Source organism: Trichosurus vulpecula, chromosome 9 (genome assembly GCF_011100635.1).
Source record: "Trichosurus vulpecula isolate mTriVul1 chromosome 9, mTriVul1.pri, whole genome shotgun sequence".
Classification (NCBI taxonomy): Eukaryota; Metazoa; Chordata; class Mammalia; order Diprotodontia; family Phalangeridae; genus Trichosurus; species Trichosurus vulpecula.
The window spans coordinates 121702228-121721967 of NC_050581.1; the positions used below are offsets into that span (position 1 = coordinate 121702228).

A 19740-nucleotide genomic window follows, 5' to 3' on the forward strand; every position below is an offset into this window, starting at 1 on the left:
TATTGGCCATCTCAAGGCTCTGATGTCGTCTTTTCTCATAGCCCAGCCTGGCTTCCACACCACTCAGGCTCACATAAGTGTGACAAATCCATTTTTCAGGGCTTGTTTAATTTTGTGCAGTGCAGACCCCAGGGCAGAATCTGGGTTATGTCCATCTATAAACCACTCTCCGTGAATTATTTTTTTAAATGAGGATATGCAGATATGATTTGAGACAATCCATACATGATGAAGATGCCTCCGATTCTCTCAGCAAATGATGTCAGAAGATTCAGGCTCCAATCAGACCTTCTCCAAACCAAGTGAAAGCTAGGGATTTTGTATAGTGCATATACATCTCTCCTTGGTCTCATCACACTGTGTACCTTCCATTTCACCAGTTTCTAGCATTGATGTTACAGCATAGGAAATATGTCACACTGAGAACATACTTTCTGCAGTGCAAACAGCAGCACTTGCTTAGATTTGTCTGCCTGCAAGGCACTGGTGCTCTCTAGAGTGTGGAGGTGTGACTGATGGTTCCAAGGTTAGGAAATGTGCCCTCCTGCTTCTCATAATCCATGGATCCTGCATTGGTCCATCACCATCACCATCACCAGGAATGGACACAGCCTATTATTTTAGCACCACCAGTTTGGTTCCTACAAACTATCTTCCTCCCTTATCTTTATGAAGATACTTATCTGTTCATCTAGAAACAGAGAAACCATCTTTCCTTTGAAGAGGGGCGTGGGAGGGAATTCCAGCTTATCTTGTTAAGCATCATTAAAGAGTGCCCACTAAGGGATTAGAATACATCTGTGATGTGAACGACTATGAAAGGATTGACTCTGTATGACTTCCTTAGCTTCCAGTTCCTGAAGGGATCAGAGAGGCAGTCTGTTCATCTAGCAAGAGCCTTATGAAATTTGCTGTTCACATGTTCCAATGATAAATTGAGGCTGCTTTTCTCCCTGACCTCCTCATTTTTCCCCTTCTTTCTTATCCCATTCTAACCTTTTAATCATCTAGACCAGGCTTTTCAATGTTCATCCCTTACTTGGAGTGAAAAATGACAAATATTTGGAAATTCTATGTCCTGACAAGGTTAAGAGTATCCCAAGAGGACATCACCTAAATGACTGATTTGGGAGATGTCTTCTGTAAAATATTTGCAAGATCCTGGATTAGTATCTGGTTGGTACCTACCTTAGCAGGATCTCTTCTGTCTTGGGGAGACTCCTAGACGTAATGGCATACTAAGAGATTGTTAAGCTACCTCACCACATTTTAGGAAAAACATTGACAAATTGGAGCACATCCAAAGTAGGGCAACCAATTTGGAATAGGCTAGATATTGTGCCACACATTGGTTGCTTAAAGGGATATGGGAGTGTATAGCCTGAAGAATAATAGAAAATTCTTAATATCTCTCCTAAGGGATATAACAGTTTCAGAAAACTTTTCATGTAGAAAAGAAATTCGACTTCTTTTACTGGGACTAAGGAGGCAGATCCAGGAGTAATCAATAGAAGTTGGAAATATAGATTTCTGCTTCATGTGACGAAAAATTTCCAAAAGGTGATTGGACTACCTAAGAAGATAATAAACTCCCTATTACTAGAGATCTTCAAGGGAAGCCTGGATGACCACTTGTCAGAGATGTTGTCAAAAGAGATTTCTGTATAACTACAGGTTGAACTGGATGACACCCCCCCCCACCCCGGCTCCCTTCCAGCTCTTAGATTCTGTGAATCTCTCATTGTTATGACATGATCTTGGAAGCACATTCCTTGGCTCCAAAGAGATCCCTACTTAACCATTTTCCTATAACCCTAAGTACCACAAGGAGAAAGAGGCCTCTCAGTTCTTAGCTCATCTTCCAAAACGAACAAGAAACCCTGCCTGCAAGCCAGGGCCACTTGATAGGATGCAATGCCAAAAGAAGCATTTATTAAAACAGTGATGGTTTGTTCTTTAAGTTATTCATTTGTTAAGTGCCCTATGTTCTATGCCCAGCACTGAGGGGGAAAAGAGATGGATAAAGCACAGCAATGTCTTCAAGAAGCTTGTAGTATGATAGAGGAAATAAAACAAAAAAAATCATAAAGAGCAGATTGTAATAAGTATAGAGGAGAAGTGCGAAGTACTGGGAAATGTGGGCTTGGATAGGTCAGAGTTGGAAGAGCTCAGAAGAAGAAACCAAGTCCTGATGGGAGGATCAAGAAAAGCTTCATAGAGAAGATGGCATATGAATGGAGCCTTGGTTAGTGGGAGAAAAGAGCTAGGGAGAAGAGCATCCCAGACACAGAGAATGACATGAACAAAATCATGGAGGCAGAAAGGCATAGAACATGTTGGTGTCGTAATTGTTCAGTCATATCCAACTCTCTGTGACCCCATTTGGAATTTTCTTGGCAACGATACTGGAGTGGTTTGCCATTTCCTTCTCCGGCTCATTTTACAGATGAGGAAACTGAGGCAAACAAGGTTAAGTGACTTGTCCAAGGTCACACAGCCAGCAAGTGTCTGAGGCTCGATTTGAACTCATGAAAATGAGTCTTCCTGATTCGAGCCCAGTGTTCCATGCCCTGCACCACCTAACTTTTCCTAGAATGCATTCAGGAAATGGCAATTAGTCCACTGTGACTGAAGTATAATAGTATGTATGTGACAAGAGGCATTGTGTAGTGAAAGAACCACTGGATTCGTAGCCAGACAGCCCAGCCTCAGTCCTACATCCGCCGCCTGGTACCTATGTAACCTTCAGCAAGCCATGCGATCTCTGCGGGCCTGTAAAATGATGGCATTGAACTAGATGGTCTCTTTGATCCCTTTTAACTCTAGATCTGTGAGGTTTAGTGTGGGAATTGTGTGAGATACTGATCCATTTACAAAGGAGTTCTCTGCTAATGAAAGGTTTCAAGATGAAAGGAAACATTTCAGAGAAGCAAAGGGACTTATTGCTGTATGTTTTTTTATAGAATAAGGAGTACGTCTGTCGGGGCCATGACTACGAGAGGTTGGAGGCCTTTCAACAGAGGATGCTGAGTGAGTTCCCCCATGCAATCGCCATGCAGCACCCCAACCACCCAGATGACTCCATCTTGCAATGTGACGCCCAATGTATCCTTTGAACCTAAGGGAGTAAAATGTTGCTGTTAGTTCCTGGGAGACCGGGGCTTAGTTCTCTCTATCTGCTATCTAATTTTGGTGATCTCACACAAGTTTTCAGCCAGCGTACCTATATTATTGAACTTCCCATTCGACACCATTCTCTTCCCAAGCTGAAGAGATGTTGGCACTACCTTATCGTCGGATAGCTGCTCAGCATCAGAGGAAAAGGATGATCATTGCATGGCTAGGGCAAAGAAACTTGGCCCATGCTGCTTGGCTTTCACCTTCATGACTGACCAGTCACTCATTTCATACACACTGTGTATTTGTAAGTTATCCACCCAGTTGGCCAGGAGGGAGCACTTTGCATGAATCCAACCAGCGTATTCTCCAACAAATTATTCTCCTCCCACTCCTGTTTGTGAGGATTTCTTTACCATCCTTTTCCAAGGCAGATTGGTAGTGGTGGGGTTCTGTCCCTATGGTGAAAATCTTCAGTATGAATGAACATGCAGCAGACACAGTAACACTGCTTAGCAGCCTCTGTGGAGAGAGCCAGATGGCAGTTGATAAAATTGTGGCAGGTTTTTTCCAGAGAAGGCAGGGCAAGTGGCCTCCCATCTGGTATTTTACCAGCAAGGACTCCAAACAGTATTTTGCTTTAAGGTTGCTTGCCAGTAAAAACACTTTATCAACAATTGAAAAGAAGGCCTATTCTCTGTTTCCTCTCCTCCATGATGCATGTATCTACATTCTCTCCATTTTCACTCTTCCTTCTCAAATTAACCTGGAAAGTATGCCATCATTATTAACTTGGGTGGGCATGGCCCTAGGCCTAGTCCATCATATCAAAGTTCCCAAAAACATAGGAGCTTTGGGCAGAGCTCATTGTTTCTTGCCATGCTTTAGGCTTTTCTACACATAGCTAAGGACCCAGGAGCCCTGAGGAGAGAAGATGAAGAGCAAAGGAAATATGCCCCTTTGCCTTCGTACCTTTTGTCGTGACAAAAAGAAGCAGCCCAGGCTGAATATCCCTGAGTCTTTCTTCTTTCAATGGTGACAGTCAAAAGTTGGTCTCTGGAAAGTCTATGTTTCCTTGAACTTTGCCCTTCTCAGATTTGCAGATCTATGCAGTGACACCAATTCCAGATTATGTGGATGTCCTTCAGATGGATCGAGTACCTGATCGAATCAAAAGCTTTTATCGTGTCAACAATGTTAAGAAGTTCCGGTATGACAGACCTTTCCATAAAGGTCCAAAGGACAAGGACAATGAATTCAAGGTAGGAAAGGTCAAGAACGAGGTCAGAAATTTGGAGGATGTATCCGGTAGATCACTGGAGACAATCCCCAGATTTTTAAGAAGTTTATAGTCCTCAGATTCCTTGGTGAAAGGCTATTAAAAACACGTGAATTTCATTTGATTGAGAACAGAGTGTACTCTATCTGCCTCACTGCCACTGTCCTTCCTTCCTCTGTCCTCTGCAGAGTCTGTGGATTGAGCGTACCACTCTGACCTTGACCCACAGTTTACCTGGAATCTCTCGATGGTTTGAAGTGGAGAGAAGAGAGCTGGTAAATGACAGCTGCTTGTGGTTGGGCTTCGTTAGGTGATGCAGCGTCATCCCAAGCATTGCTTCTAGCTTGTTTTTGTATTAAACAAATATATTTGGGGATAAGGCACTGGGGACCATATGAGAGGATAAATTCACTTACATAAAACAGCGATGGTGAATTGATGTGTTTGCTCATGTTAAGTTTTCATTTAAAAAAGGCTTATTTGCAAGTTCCTACAAATTGAAAGGGAAAAGCATTTAGTATTTGAGGATGTTAAATGCCAAAAATAATTCCAGAGTTGAGGCTTAAATGCAAGTTTTGCCAAAATTACCGCTATAAAGGCAAGTGTGGCCACCCCATTTAGACTTAAGTAACATATGACTTTTCCTCTATGACACTGGGAACAGCTAAAGAAATGCTTCTTTTAGTTCAGTAAAGCTCTGAATAACTTTCCGAAAATGGAATGGGCTGCCTGAGAGGTAATGAGCTGCCCACATTAAGTGTCCAAGCTTGGGGTGGATGACCACCCAGCAAGGCTTTTAGAAAGAGAGAATCCTTGCAGGGGGCAGGGGGTTGTTCCAGATAACCTATAAGGTTCCTTGTGGTTCTCGGGTCTGGGGTCTATAAAATGTCAGTAGGATGAAGCCATGTTCTGTGTGCTCTCTAGGTTGAAGTGAGCCCTTTGGAAAATGCCATACAGGTTGTTGAGAACAAGAACCAGGAGCTTCGGACGCTGATCAGCCAGTACCAGCACAAGCAAATGCATGTTAATATTAACCTGCTCAGCATGTGCCTGAACGGAGTCATAGATGCTGCCGTTAATGGCGGCATTGCCCGATACCAGGAGGTGAGCAGTCTGTAGACATCAGTTCTCCCCAAAGCTCTTGTGAATGACGGTGGTCAATTATGCCAGAGGCATCAAATCCAGGAAGATTCAAGAAAAAAGTAAAAAATTATTTTCATGACATCACACTAGCAATCCAGCTTAGTCTTCCTATTAATTAATCAACAATCATTTATTGGACTTACTAGTATAGTACCTAGTAACCAACCTACTGTAACTAGGTTAACCTACTAGTAACCTACTAGTAACTAGGTTACTAAACTAGGTGCTGAGGATAGAAATACAAGAATAAAACAGTTCCTGCCATCAAGGAATTTACATTCTGTCAGAGAAAACAAACTGTACTCATATAAATATGTACAAAGTCAAATCAAAGTAAATACAGGACAATATCAAAAGGAAGACGGTAACCACTGGCGGTGAGAGGGGTGGGGTGGCATCAGGAAAGGCCTTACTAGTCAAAGTGTAGCCCCTGAGGTAGCATCTTTGCTGGATATTCAGTTCAACCGTTATTCAACAGAACACAAATAGTTTTAACTAAGTCACTTCTTGGCTAGTTGTTTCTCTGCCTCAGACACCTAGGAACTGACCTTTGCCGGATTGTCAAAGATACCCCAAGATAGTCAAAGAGAGCTGCGAAGCTGCCCAGTGAGGCTGTGGCCCTTAAATGCTGACCTTCCCCTATATATCTGCCCCCTTCTTCTTTGTTTGTTGTGGCCTGCAGAGCAGATCATAGGAAAGGACTTTCATTCCTCAGGGTAGATTGTTTTCTTTTTTTTTTTCACTCCTCTTTGACAGCTTGGCAAACTATTTAGTCATGGAAGAATGTTAAATGGCCTCCAGGAGGCACATGGGAAGTAGAGCCAGCTCAGTAGTAGTCTGTTGCCCTGTTTGTGTGGGAGGCCAGCGTATGGTTTCCAGTCTTTGCTATGCCTTCCAAAGGCTAGCAGGGCCTGCCGTATGATGCCTAGGGCTATTAAACAGTGATCACTCAGACTGACAGAGGAGCAGCCCTGACAGGCTCAGAAGAGCACTTCTACTCCTTCTTGGCCAAGACTCTAGAAATAACCCCACCATGTGTAGGGGGGTTAAATAGGGAGAAGAAGCCTCAGAGCTTAGAGCTCCTAAGCCAAAAAGGAAAATCACTGTAGGCTGGGACTCTCTGATAAGTGTTTCTGTCAAGTATCTTAACTGTCTTTCCAATTGTGTTTTCTGGCAAAGGTTGACTGGAGAGTACACACTACTCTATGTTTCCCTGGAGACTATAAGGCTAGACTGAAGCTTGGAGTGTCCTTTTATTGATTGACTTAATGTTTCCAGAAACCTTGCCAGTTAAAACTCTTTGACCCAGAATTGAGTGGGGGATGGGGGGAGAGAAGGTGGGAGGGGGATTCTTCCTGTTGGATGTTGTCACTGACTACTGTCTCTCCCACCCCCTGCAGGCTTTCTTCGATAAAGATTATATTACCAAGCACCCAGGGGATGCAGAGAAAATCACACAACTCAAAGAGCTCATGCAGGAACAGGTACCTCTCAGCATTTCACTAGTAAGGATGGCTAGAACCCAGCTGATTCAGTCACAAATAGTTGCATTAGGCCAGTGCTAAGTAACATAATCTAACTGGGAAGTTGGGAAGGTATATGATCACTGCATGCTTTTGGAGGAAGGCTCCCCCATTCCCCAGAATGGTTCACTAATTTTTTTCATCGTGTTTGAAACAGGTCCATGTCCTTGGAGTGGGCCTAGCAGTTCATGAGAAATTTGTTCATCCAGAAATGCGCCCTCTGCATAAGAAGCTGATTGATCAATTCCAGATGATGCGGGCCAGTCTCTACCATGTAAGCTAATCCCTTAATTCAGTTGTCTTGAGAAATTCAAATGCATGGTCAAAACCAGTCCCATCGAATTCAGAGAGAAAGGATGATGAAAAACTCTTCTCCTCATGAATGTGTATCCTATAATAGATATACAACAGACAGTGAAAATGAGAGGGAACACTGAAAGAAAAGGATAAGAAAGAAAAATAAGTGATTGGCGGTTATCAATAAGTGGGTTCTGCCTTTGCAAAAATGGGTGCCTTGATTGGGCATGCCGTTTGATGATTTGGCTTATACAGTCACCAGCTGATGTCAGGACCTCTTCCACCTGGCACTCAAGTGAAGACTCTTTTTGCATTAATCAGAACCGCCATGGAAGTCCTACTTTGATCCCTCATTGTAGTGTGGCAGTAACTTGAATTCTCAAAGGCAACACCTGTAGAGAATAAGCTCTACTGGACTAGAAAGGGTTCTAGCATTGTCCCACCAACTGACCATGTCTGCTGTCTGAGGGTCAGCATAGAGAGAATGTAGAGAGGCTCGTGAATTATTTGGCCACAGCAACTCATGAGACAAAGAAAAAATGGAAATGGTGCTCAGTCCTGTGCAGCTTCCTTTCATTTTGACTAGTGATGGTAAATCAAGGCTGCAGAAAGTGTGCTGATAGTCACACAGTTTTCAGACCATCTAGAAACATCCATTTCATTGTTGGTACTCTAAATATGGAGCAGCTAGGTGGCTCAATGGATAGAGCTCCAGACCTGGAGTAAGGAAGATCTGAGTTCAAATCCAGCCTCAGACACTTACTAGTGACCTTGGGCAAGTCACTTAACCCTATTTGCCTGAGTTTCCTCATGAGTAAAATGAGATGGAGAAGGGAATGGCAAACCACTCCAGCATCTTTATGGGGTCACAGAGGGTCACAGAGAGCTGGACACGACTGAAACCACTGAGCGGCACTCTAAATATGAGCTCCAGTGACAGTGAATCAAGTTTCTACTGGAGAAGTTTCACTGTATTAATACTGACATTTTCACAATAAATGAAATCCAAAGATAGAAGGAAGTTGCAGTTAAGTGGAAGGGTGGCTCCCATGTTCTCCTCAAAGAGGTAAGTAGAGGAGTTGGTGAAGTAGTTTTCATCATGTAACCCAAAGGCCGGTAACAAAAAAATAGCATTTCATAGAACACTTGGTCATTTCATGCTGCAGGGTGTTTGATGGTGATCAGCAAAAATGTCACCCCAAGTATGGATGCAATCCTGCAGAATCTAAGATTCTAGAACAATATTCTAAGACATCACGCACCCCTGTCTCCCAGCACAAGCTACACCCATAGACCCTACACACACACACACACACACACACACACACACACACACACACACACACACCACTCTAGCATTTCAACTTCTATAGAAACCAGTTATTCATTTCTGCATGGAGAAGAGGTCAAGCAGCTGAGCAGATATTATTCTAGAAGCCCACTTTAAGTAGCAGACAATGAGGGATGGGGCACAAGAAAATAATTCTCTGAAACTCTTTGCCTAGATAGATAATTAGATTAAATTCAATTCAGCAAATATTTATCATATACCCCTGTCTTCTAGTCCTTGGGTTAGTTTTGCTTCTTCTTTTTTTTTGCTTCTTTTGCATTGGAATGTAAGGAAAAAAATATACTGACAATTAAAGGCAGCTGAGTAGATAGGATTGGAAGGTCCATCCCAAATAAATTGAATCTCAATCTGGAGTTCCTGATAACTGACCCCTCAGTACAGCAAACAGGTATGACCCATCATTTTCCATAGCCGTGAACCGAAACCTAACAGAAAGAAAACAGAATCAAACACCTGACTTCAATAAGTGTGGAGGCTAAGGGGAATTTCACAGTGACCTTCAGAGAGTGTGCCACACTTATGTCTCTTCCAGCACCAAGCAGCGCGTATCTCTGAAGAATGTGTAGGTCAGTTTCCATCCTAGAAGAGAAGATGAAAGATGTGAAGAACATACTTCTTTTCTATAGGCAATAAGGTAGAACGAGAGATTCCTTGAAAGAATGAGAGGAGAAAGCTTCAAGGAAGAAATGGAAGGAAAGGGATGTGAAGAATCAGAGGTAAATCGGCATTGCTGATTTTGAGCTAGAAGGGGTCCAGAGAAATCATCTAGTCTAGCTCCTTCATCCTACAGATTAGCTAAGGCCAAGAAAGATTTAGTGACTTAGTCAAGGTCACACATACAGTAAAGAACAATATCAGAATTCAAACTCAAATCCTCTGACTTCAAATCAAATGATCTTTCCACCACACTGCCTGTGTTAAGAGGTTTGAAAGTGGAAGAATGTGACACAAAGAATAAAGGCAGGAAAGACTACTGGACATTTTGGAGCGAAGTGATAAGAATGCAGCTCTTTCAATAGAGGGAGAGAATATTCCATCTTGGGAGAAAATCAGCTTCTTATGACAAGGATTCACAGGGGCCGTCGAGTGCTACCAATGAGGAATGGTCAAATGATAAAGAGACAGGAAGCAGTAATTAGGGATTCCCTTCTTTTTCTTCACTCCCTGATATTACCTCCCTCTTAACCCTCCATCTCTGCTTGTTTCCCTGCTGATTCTGATGTATTTCTAAACCCAATGAGTGTATATGTTCGACCATCCTTTGTCCATTTCAGATGAGAATGAGGTTTGTCTGCCCCCTCCTATCACCTCTTCCTCCATATTTGCATATTCTTCTTCTTATACACCCCAGTTATGAAATAGAGCATGTTTTACCCCTCCTTCCTCCATTCTATACCATGATATTTCTTTTAGCTTTCCTTCTCTTTCACCTTTCCCTGAAAACAATTAATCTACCCCTAGGTCCTTTGTTTTTCTTGTTTAATTTGCTCATTTCCCTTTCAAGATATTAAGTCTCTGAAGTAACACTTGTTTCTTCTCCCCCTATTAGAATGGGATCATTACATCATCATAGAGCCCCTTCCAGTTGCTCAAGTAAATTTACCTTTCTAGGTCTCTCTTGACTCTTGTGTTTATATTCCAAAATTCCTACTTGGCCTTGGTCTTTTTATCACAAATACTTAAAAGTCTTCTATTTCATTAAAGATCCATTTTTCCCTGTAAGAGTATGCTCAGTTTTGCAGATTAAATTCTTCTTGGTTATATGCCAATCTTTTTTTGCCTTGTGGAATGGTATAGTATTTCAAGATCTCCTCTAATTTAGAGCAGAGGCTGCAAGGACTTCTGTGATCCTAACTGTGGTTCATTCATATCTGAAGTGCTTCTTTCTAGATGCTTACAGTATTTTTCCTTTGGCACAGAAGCTCCAGATTTTGGCTATGGCATTCCTGTGAATTTCCTTTTGGGCTTTCTTTCAGGAAGTGATCTGGGTTCTTTCTATCTTTACTTTTTCCTTCTGGTTCTGTTAGGTCTGAGCAGGTTTCATTTATGATTTCTTAAAATATGGTATCCAGGCTTTTTTTAACCTTGTGGTTTTCAGGGAGTCCAGTGATTTTTAAATTATCTCCTCTGATCTGTTTTCCAGGTCAATTTTTTTTTCAAATCAGATATCTTACATTCTCTTCTTTTTAAAAAGTCTTTTTATTTTCTTCTACTGTTTCTTGCTGTCTGTTCACAGAGTCATTGATTTCTGTTTGATCTATTCTACTTTTCAGGGAATCTGTTAATTGGGTAAGAGGTTAGGTATCTATAATTTGGCTAAGGTTTATCACTTTTCCTTCAAAACCATTTGTTCTCCTTCCAATTCTTTCCTCCAGAGCTTTTATTTCATTTTTTCCTTCTTCATTTCTTCTAAGCATTCATGTAGTCCTTGTAGAAAATTTATTTTTTTTCATGGAGTGGGGAGAGGGGAGAGATGGGGAGAAAATTTAGAACTCAAAATCTTGTGGAAATGAATGTTAAAACTAAAATAAATAAATATATTTGGAAAAAAGAAAAGGAAAGGAAATTTATTTTTTTCCTTTGAGTCTCTGCAATAATTGCAGAGATGCCAAAATATCCAGGCAATCCAGCCACTCTTGGTGACTTCCAAGTTCCCCTACCCTGGAGCTTTCCCAGGAAGCTCTCTCTCTCTCTCCTTGCTGCCTCTAGGCACAGAGCTTTATAGGCTATATATGTTTCTGTCTTACTTCTAGTCATTACTTGTAGAGGGAAGCTACTGGTTTCTCTGCTTACACTGTCATTATCTTTGTTGATGGCCCCCTTTCCTACTGGGCTTCTGACTGACTTTTTGTGCAGTTCCAGGGATAAAAGAAATCATTTCCTATAGCGTCTAATTGGATTCCTTGAATATTATGTGGTCCGGCAGAAATTTGAGGTTTTTGTTAGAATGGATACGTGGGAGTTGGGCAACCTGACTGTTCAGGTAGCAATGTTGGCCAGAAGTCTTCTTACAAAATCCTTCTGAAGGAAGAAAGGCAGCTATTTGCTGCCTTTAACATAAACAATAAGGTCGGCTGTCTTCCCAGGACATCTATGTGGAACACAGCCAAAGTACTTTAAGAGGCTTGTCCACAAAGCATTTGACAAAGTCTCCTGTACTATCATGACAGAAAAGATGATGACACATGTAGCATATACAGCAAGGACAAGAAATACAGTATGAAGAATTCAGAAATGGTTGAATGGCTGGACCCAAAGAATACCACTATCAGTTTGGAGGGAGATCTCCTGTGTAGTAGTACTTCAGGGATTTGTTCTTGGCCCTGTGCTGCTCAGATAGTTTATCAATGATTTTAATGAAGCAATGCTTGCTAAACGTGAAGAAGATACACAGCTGGGAAGAAGAGTTAAGGGAAATGGGATTAATTGACAGAACAGAACAGTGGTACAGTGGAAAGGATGCTGCATTTGGAGTTGGGAGACCTGGGTTCAAATCCTGGCTGTGCCACTTTGTGGCCCTGGGAAAAATTGTGGAATCTGTTTGAGTTTCTCTTTTCTCATCTGTAAAATGAGAGAGTTGGACTGAATGCCTACTAAGTTCTCTTGCGCCCCCAAATCTATTAACCTCTAACTTAGATGAACTCTAAGATTTCTTCTAGCTCTAAAACTGTGAATCTTTAAACAATAGGTTTAAATGATAAATATGATAAAATGATAAAGTTTGATGGTGATAGACGTGTATAGTCTATACACTTGGTTTCAAAAAAAAATCAAATTCACAAGTGCAAGATGGGAGAGGCATAACTAGGTAACTTCATATGACAAATCTCTGGGGTTTTTAGTATACTATAGGCCCCATATGAATGTACAACATGACCTGACATTCAAAAAGCTAATGCTATCCCAGACAGTTTTAAGGGGCGTATAGTATTCAGAGTGACAGAAGTGATTCTGTTCTTCCTTATTTAGATCACATCTGGAGCACTGCATTCAGTACCAGATGCTCTATTTAGTAATGACATAGATGAACTAGAATATGTCACTATGCTTGTCGAATTGTTAAGAGGACAAGAGGCCATTTCATATGATGGTCAGCCAAAGGAACTGGGGGTATTTATGCTAGAGAAAAGATTTAGACAAAACATCTATCTTCAAGTATTTTTTGCTTTTTCTGTGTGATATCTAATATCTTGGGCAAGAGAGGGCAGGGACTTTCCATAAAGTAGACCTGAGACAATTGGATCTATGCAAAGTCTTCCTTAAGTGGAGAACAGCCTTTCTTGTGAGATGTGAATTTCTCATATAATTGAAATTAATGTGACGAGGAAAAAGGAGCCTGATTACTCTTAATCTGAAGAAAACAGCTTCTGATGTAGAGATGCTTATGGTCACTTGCCTCTGAGAGCAAATATAATGATATGAATTCTTTAAGACGTGGAATTAGAAGAGCCACTTCCTTCTTCAGACTAGGCACAGAAATCATTCACTGGTGGCACTGTTTGCCATTTGTCCTGTTTTTGATGAAAGGTTAAATGTCTGAACCTCCAGAATCATGACTCACTAAAATGGACTGTATTGGGCACAGAGTTGAATCCAGATGATCAAGGGAAAATTAGCTCCATAACCACAGCAGAAATGTGAAACAAATGTGGAGTCCCCAATAGACTTTGCAATCAGCCCTTCTTGCCAAGTAGTCTGGGATCTTATTAAGAATTTAATTATGTGAAAATAAAACTGCTATTTTTCAATTACTGACAGAGAGAGTTTCTATTCTGCCACCCTACTGACTGTGTCATCAGACAGCTCAACTCAGGGGAAGTATTTCATTTAAAAGACAGTTCATGCAATGATCTGTTTAACCCTGTCCTTCCACCTTGTTTAGGAGTTGTTTAATAAATAAGTGCTTCTCAATGATACATTGATATCCAGCTTATCCTTTGTTTAATATTCACTCACAGTCTCCCCATCTCCTGAAATTTTTCTCTGTAGCAAAGACTCCAGCAATGAGGAAGAAACTTCTTTTCCTTCCTGCAGAACAAAAATTGACCTCTGTCAGCTATGGGATGCTGGAATAAAATTGAGTGTCATGAGGCTAATTATATGCAGAGGCCTCTAATTTAACTCATACTGTAGTTAAATGGTTATACAGGGAGTTGTTTTCTAGGGAAAGTAGTATACTGTCAACCAACAAAATATGCTTCGTAAAAGTTTCCATCCCTATTCAAATCCTGACCCCTCCCCAACACACAACCCTTATCTCCTCCCACATACACCTCAACCCAGTGATCTTTAGTGATTCTTTTGTTCACAGGAGTTTCCTGGTTTGGATAAACTGAGTCCAGCCTGTTCTGGTACTAACACAACCCGAGGGACTGTTCTGGTGTCCCATAGCCCAATGAGCCCGGAAACCATCAAGATGGTGCATCGTCACAGGTATGAGATCTCCCTTGAGGGAACACCTCCACATGCCTGAAGGATTGACTTCTAGAACCCAAGGGTGGGAACTCTGCAGAGTCTCCCTGACCCAAGAATGTCCCTGACCTATACAAGATTCTAAACAGCAGCTGCCAAGAGTGGCTTGGGCTCCAGAGCTAATGAGTGTGATCTGCAATGTGATCAGAGTGTGCCTCCTTGGGAGTAATGGCAACATCAGGATAAAGTCTGACTGTGACTGGACTCCCTAGCACTAGCACGCTCCTCACTACAGTAAAGGGCTCCAAGCTATTTTGAAGATTGCTAAAGGAGTAGGGATGACCATTAAAGGAGCCGTATCAATAGGGCCTAAGCCACAAGGAAAAAGCTTGAATAGGCTCAGGATTTTCAAAGGCAAATTGTTGGGTACCTTGTGCCTAGCCATCTTGTGTGGGCCCAAACATGACTCACCCCCAAAAGACCTAATATGTTCTCATTTCTCAGTGTCTTGCACACAGCAAGAAATTTTCTTTGACTTATGAGACATGAAAGGCTGCCATCTGCCATATTTGGCAAATGAGGTGTGGTCCTCCCTGTCTAGTGGCCAAATGTGAGCAATGACCCTGGCTTATAGCCATAAAGCAAGATTATTAGATTTTTTTCAGTAGGTGACCTATTCTTCATCTCCACCAAATGAAAGCACTGTTGGCATAAAGTTTAAGGAACAGGGCGAAGGCTAGCACTTACTTGATACTATGAGCTTTCCCTGCCAGAAATGCCCCACATACTAAGGTCACATTAGCTGTTAGTCTCCTATTTGCCAGTTAGTTGCATTTGATTGGAGACCACTGCCATAGACCTAATTAGCTGATGAGGAAATGATTCACATTTTACCATAAAAATATGTGGCTTGAAAATTCCCTTCCATATGTAGTTTTAAATCTGAAGTCAATGAATTGAAAAGTATATACCATAACTCTTTCCTGTGTCCTCCTCTTACTTGTAGCCCAATGAACTTGATGGGATCAGGCCGCCATTCATCATCCTCTCTCTCCTCTCATGCATCCAGTGAAACGGGGAACATGATGATCCTGCCTGATGGCTCAATGGGAGAGGTTCCTGAGGACATGTACCATCACATGCAGGTATCATAGCTATGAAGCTTTGGGGAGTTTAGAATGTACAGGGCACACTGTATTCAGAAACACCTGAGAGCCTTCATTCTCATCTGCATCCTTCTGTCTTCAGTAATGATCCCATAGAAAAAGCATCTATTCCTCAACTCTCCAGTTCCCAAATTACTGACCAAAGAGAAAGTATGTAGGCTTCCTTTCCTTCAACAACCAGAAAGGACATATGTCCTTTCCACCAGTCCTTATTCCCTAAAAAGCATGCCATCCCTGACTTCTGGCCAGCTTTAATCCTGTTTGCAGTCAGGCTTACCTGGTAACAAATTTTCTCTGCCAGATCTTCTTCCATGATGGCATCCTTACATTACCATGAGCATCATAGATAGAAAAAGGATTCTCCTGAATGGGATTGAGTGATTTCCCTGCTTATTTGTGCACATGTGCTGTACAGGTTGGACTTCTCTTAGGTAGTTACACTCTTCTTCCATACTGGCCCAGCCGAGGTAGAGAGCCTGGAGGTCCCCCTCCAGGATGGAGGAGGATGAATACAGTGTTAAGTAGAATATTATGACCTAGTGGCAAAGTTGCCATTTCTCACTTTTCTTTCTTGCTGCTTTCTCTCCTTCCTACAGCTCACTTATCCCAACACCAGGTACCAGGGCTCGATCACCAACGTCTCTGTTTTATCCTCATCCCAGGCCAGCCCTTCTTCCTCCAGCCTGAGCTCTACCCACTCAGCCCCATCCCAAATGATGAATTCTGCCCCACCCAGTGCCCGAGGTAAGTGAATAAGGAGAGGAGCCAGGAAAGCAGATTCTTCAAGCCTCCTGATTCCTATGGCTATGCTGTTAGGATAAGCCTGGGATTTGAATTATATTCATTTTTACTTTCAGAGATGAATTTATTTTTAAGCAGTAAAGGTTTCTGGGATCCTATCTCAAATCCAGTGGAGTCCCATTTCATCAGCCACAGAAGAAAAGCTCTCTTCTAGCTAGAAACATGGCATGTCCAACTCTGAGATTCTGTGATTTTGTATGATATACTGGCTTCAGACCCTGCTCTGAATGGCTGTGACTGATGTGGAGCCACGTGAGCTAGCCAGACATTTGCAGCAGAGACAGTGTAAGAGAAGAGATTTCAGCACTCCTATAAACTGTCTAGTGTGTGGGATAAAAGACCCTCACCAATTAAATTTATAATAAGGAGCCATCTCAGGGTGGGAACAGAAATAAATTTTATTCATTTCTCAAGAATTGGGCATCCCCTGCTAGCACAGAGCAGAACCAGCAAAGGAGGCGCTTTATAGGGGGCAAAGCACCCATAATTATACCTAACACAAGAGAATTCCCGCCCACCTCTGACCCTTCTCACCATTGGCCGGGAGGTGGGCTTACAATCTGAGCATGAAAGCTAGACAAAGAACCGGGAAATTGAGGCACAGAAACTCCAATTCCCATTCCCTTAGTTAATGATTACAACTGAGGTGACATCTATAGATCTAAAGAAGGAGAATAGGAAAGGGGAGGGGGAGACCCTCTCCATTCTTTACAGTAGAGAAAAACAGGTCATTATGACCCTGTTCTTACTGAGCACATCTTTAAACCAGAACCAGAAGAAAGAACAAAAAGTTTCAGGGTAAACTTTCCCAGAGGCTGAGCCATCAGATTCTCACAGCCTCAGAATTTTTCCACTTCCCATTTCTTGATTTTTAAACATTTCTTAGTATAGATAGATATATATTTATACATATCTTCCCTGCGAAGTCTTCACATTTTATTTACCTCACACATCTAGTGACAAACTCAAATGTCTGCCGATTTAAATGGTGTCGCGGAAATAGCATTGGACTTAAATTCAAGAGACAAGTTCAAAATGCCACCTCTACCACTTTTTAGCTGTGTGACCTTGGATAAATCATCTCACATCTCTAGTCCTTGGTTTCCTCTGTAAAATAAGGAGTAAGAGATTGAATGATCCCTAGCAGCCCTCTCAGCTTTAATATTCTATGTTCATAAAGAAAGATCAGAATGAAAGCCAAGTGAGATACTTGTCTTGAGAGGATGAAATTTTGGAAGCAAAATTAAGGCCAAAACCAAATATAGAAAATGTTACCAAGTGCTAAGGACCTTCTCGAAATCAGAATAGCATATCTCCAAGGGACAACTAGAGAGAAAAAAACCTGCTTACTTGGTCAAATACAACTCAATTTTTCATTTAATTGAATGAATATTCTATCTGAGGATCAACTCTCCTTCACATTCTGATGCTGGATCCTATTGGCGAATTTAATTCCCTGACCTTTTTATGGAAACATCTGCAAAGAAATGGAAATTAGTCAGAGTAAGCAAGATATATCCCTGAGGGGTCAGCAGACCAGGCAATAGAAATGAACAGTGAGCAATGCGAATTGACCTACAGATTAAGGAAAATTGGTTTCAAACTAAAGAGAGAATTACCCTTCTCCATTTAAAATTATTATGAAAAATAGCAGCAGTAACAGTAAACAGTAAGAGTAACGGTGGTAAATTTTGACACCAGTATGACTAGCAAGACTTTAAGAATTTCATTTAAATTCAACAAATACTTATTAAGCACTGAGCATTGTTCTAAGACCTGGGAATACAAAGATAAAAAAATCCCTACCCACAAAGAGCTTCCTTTCTTCTGGAGGGATACAATGTATACAACACATAAGTAAAGATATACAAAGTAATTTCAAGAGGAATAAATTGCTAATAGCCTGGATGATCAGGAAAGACCTTGGGTAGGGAGGTGGCATGTGAGCTATGCTTTGAAGGAAGCTAGAGAGTCTGTTAGGTGGAGGTTAGAAGAGAATATACATCCTAGACATAAGAAGTCATTCATGCAAAGGCACAGAGATGAGAGTACAAGAAGGGGGATGATATAAAAATGACTGGAATGGGAATTAGGAATTTGATTATAAGGGGCTTGAAACACAAGGCTGAGGAATTTTTATTTTGCCCTAAAAGATAGAGGAACCCAATAAAGACCTTTTTTTGTAGAGGGAAGTAAAATGGTCATATCTTTGTCTTGGGAATATCAATTTTCCAGTTGTTAGTCAACTAGCACTCTTAAGTGCCTACTATGTGCCACACAGCTGGGGAAGATGTATTGGAGAGATTGCAATATCCTAGGTGAGAAGTGATGAGGGGCCAAAGTAGGGGCAAAGGCTAAGATACGAGTAGAAGTTAAGGGGCAGATGAGAAAGTGGTGATGGAGACAGGATTGACAAGACCTAGAAACTGATTGGGTATAAAGATTGACAGAAAGTTGAGAGTCAAAATGTCCAGAAGAGTGATGGATTTGGGAGATAATGAGTTCCATTTTAGGCATATGGAGATTGATATACCTCCAGAACATACAGGTCAAACTGTCCAGCAAGTAGTTGATAATACCAGGGCTAAGTTCAGGAGCAGTCAGGGCTCAATATTTAAATCTGAGAATTAGATGCATAGAGATCATTGAACCCAAGGGAGTTGATTAGATCACCAAAGGAAAAAGTGCAGAGAGAGAAGAGAAGAGGGCACAGGCTAGACCCCTGTAGGATGTCCACACTTGGTAGACCCAAAGAGGATGATAATCAGCAAAGGAGACTTTGAAGGCTGATTCAGACATCTAGAAGGAAAACCAAGAGATCCTAGAGACATGTAGCCAAGGGAAAAATGAGGCTATAGAAGAAAGAGGTTATCAACAATATCCAAAGGCTCAAAGAGGTCAAATACAGAGAAAGGACTGTTCAGTTTAGCAGGTAAGAGATCATTGGTAACCTTAGAGAAAGTCATTTCTGTCAAGTGGTAAAGTCAAAAACCAGATTCTAAGGGGGTGGAGAAATGAGCATGAGTTGATAAAATGGAGGCATCAGTGGTAGACATTCCTTTCTACCAGTTTGACTGTGAAAGGGAGGAGAGGTAAAGGATGAGCTAACTATTGGCATAAGAGGTGGGGAACCTGCATCCTTGAGGCCACATGTAGCCCTCTAGGTCCTCAAGTGTGGCCCTTTGACTGAATCCAAACTTCACAGAACAAAGTTCTTGTGACCTAGAGGACCATATGTGGCCTTGAGGCCGCAGGTTCCCCACCCCTAGGCAAGCCTTGCTCTCAAGGACTTATAGTCAAGTAGGAATGAAATATATGTTCAAATAACTATAGTATAAGTTAGTAAATGGTTAAGTACATAGAACTCAAGCCAGATGAGTCAGAAAAGGGGGGGGGATCACTTATAATGACCTTATCTTACATTGGATGAATCTTAGTTTCTAATGGATAGAAAAGCAATTCATAAAGGAAGTGGCCCTAGAACTCAGCCATAAAAGAAAAGAAAGATGTCAGTTGGCAGAGATGGGGTGGAGGAGGGCCATTGTACCCCCTGCATGTGGGTGACAGAATGTGCAGAGACATGGAGACTAAAAAGGGCAGGACAAGCTCGCAAGCAGCCGTCCAGGTTGGCTGAAACGTTGAGTTCACAGA

The 19740-nt window shown here is 41.6% G+C and overlaps 1 protein-coding gene across 1 annotated transcript in view; it reads left to right on the forward strand.

Moving 5' to 3' along the window:
- Positions 1-19740, forward strand: part of DOCK3 (dedicator of cytokinesis 3) — a 450567-nt gene that overhangs the window by 411369 nt on the left and 19458 nt on the right. Inside the window, exons 41-49 of the mRNA XM_036739628.1 lie at positions 2964-3105; positions 4213-4379; positions 4585-4671; positions 5321-5500; positions 6940-7023; positions 7220-7336; positions 14022-14143; positions 15129-15267; positions 15885-16032. Coding sequence (XP_036595523.1) covers positions 2964-3105; positions 4213-4379; positions 4585-4671; positions 5321-5500; positions 6940-7023; positions 7220-7336; positions 14022-14143; positions 15129-15267; positions 15885-16032 — 1186 coding nt within the window. The remainder of the gene's footprint in view (positions 1-2963; positions 3106-4212; positions 4380-4584; positions 4672-5320; positions 5501-6939; positions 7024-7219; positions 7337-14021; positions 14144-15128; positions 15268-15884; positions 16033-19740) is intronic.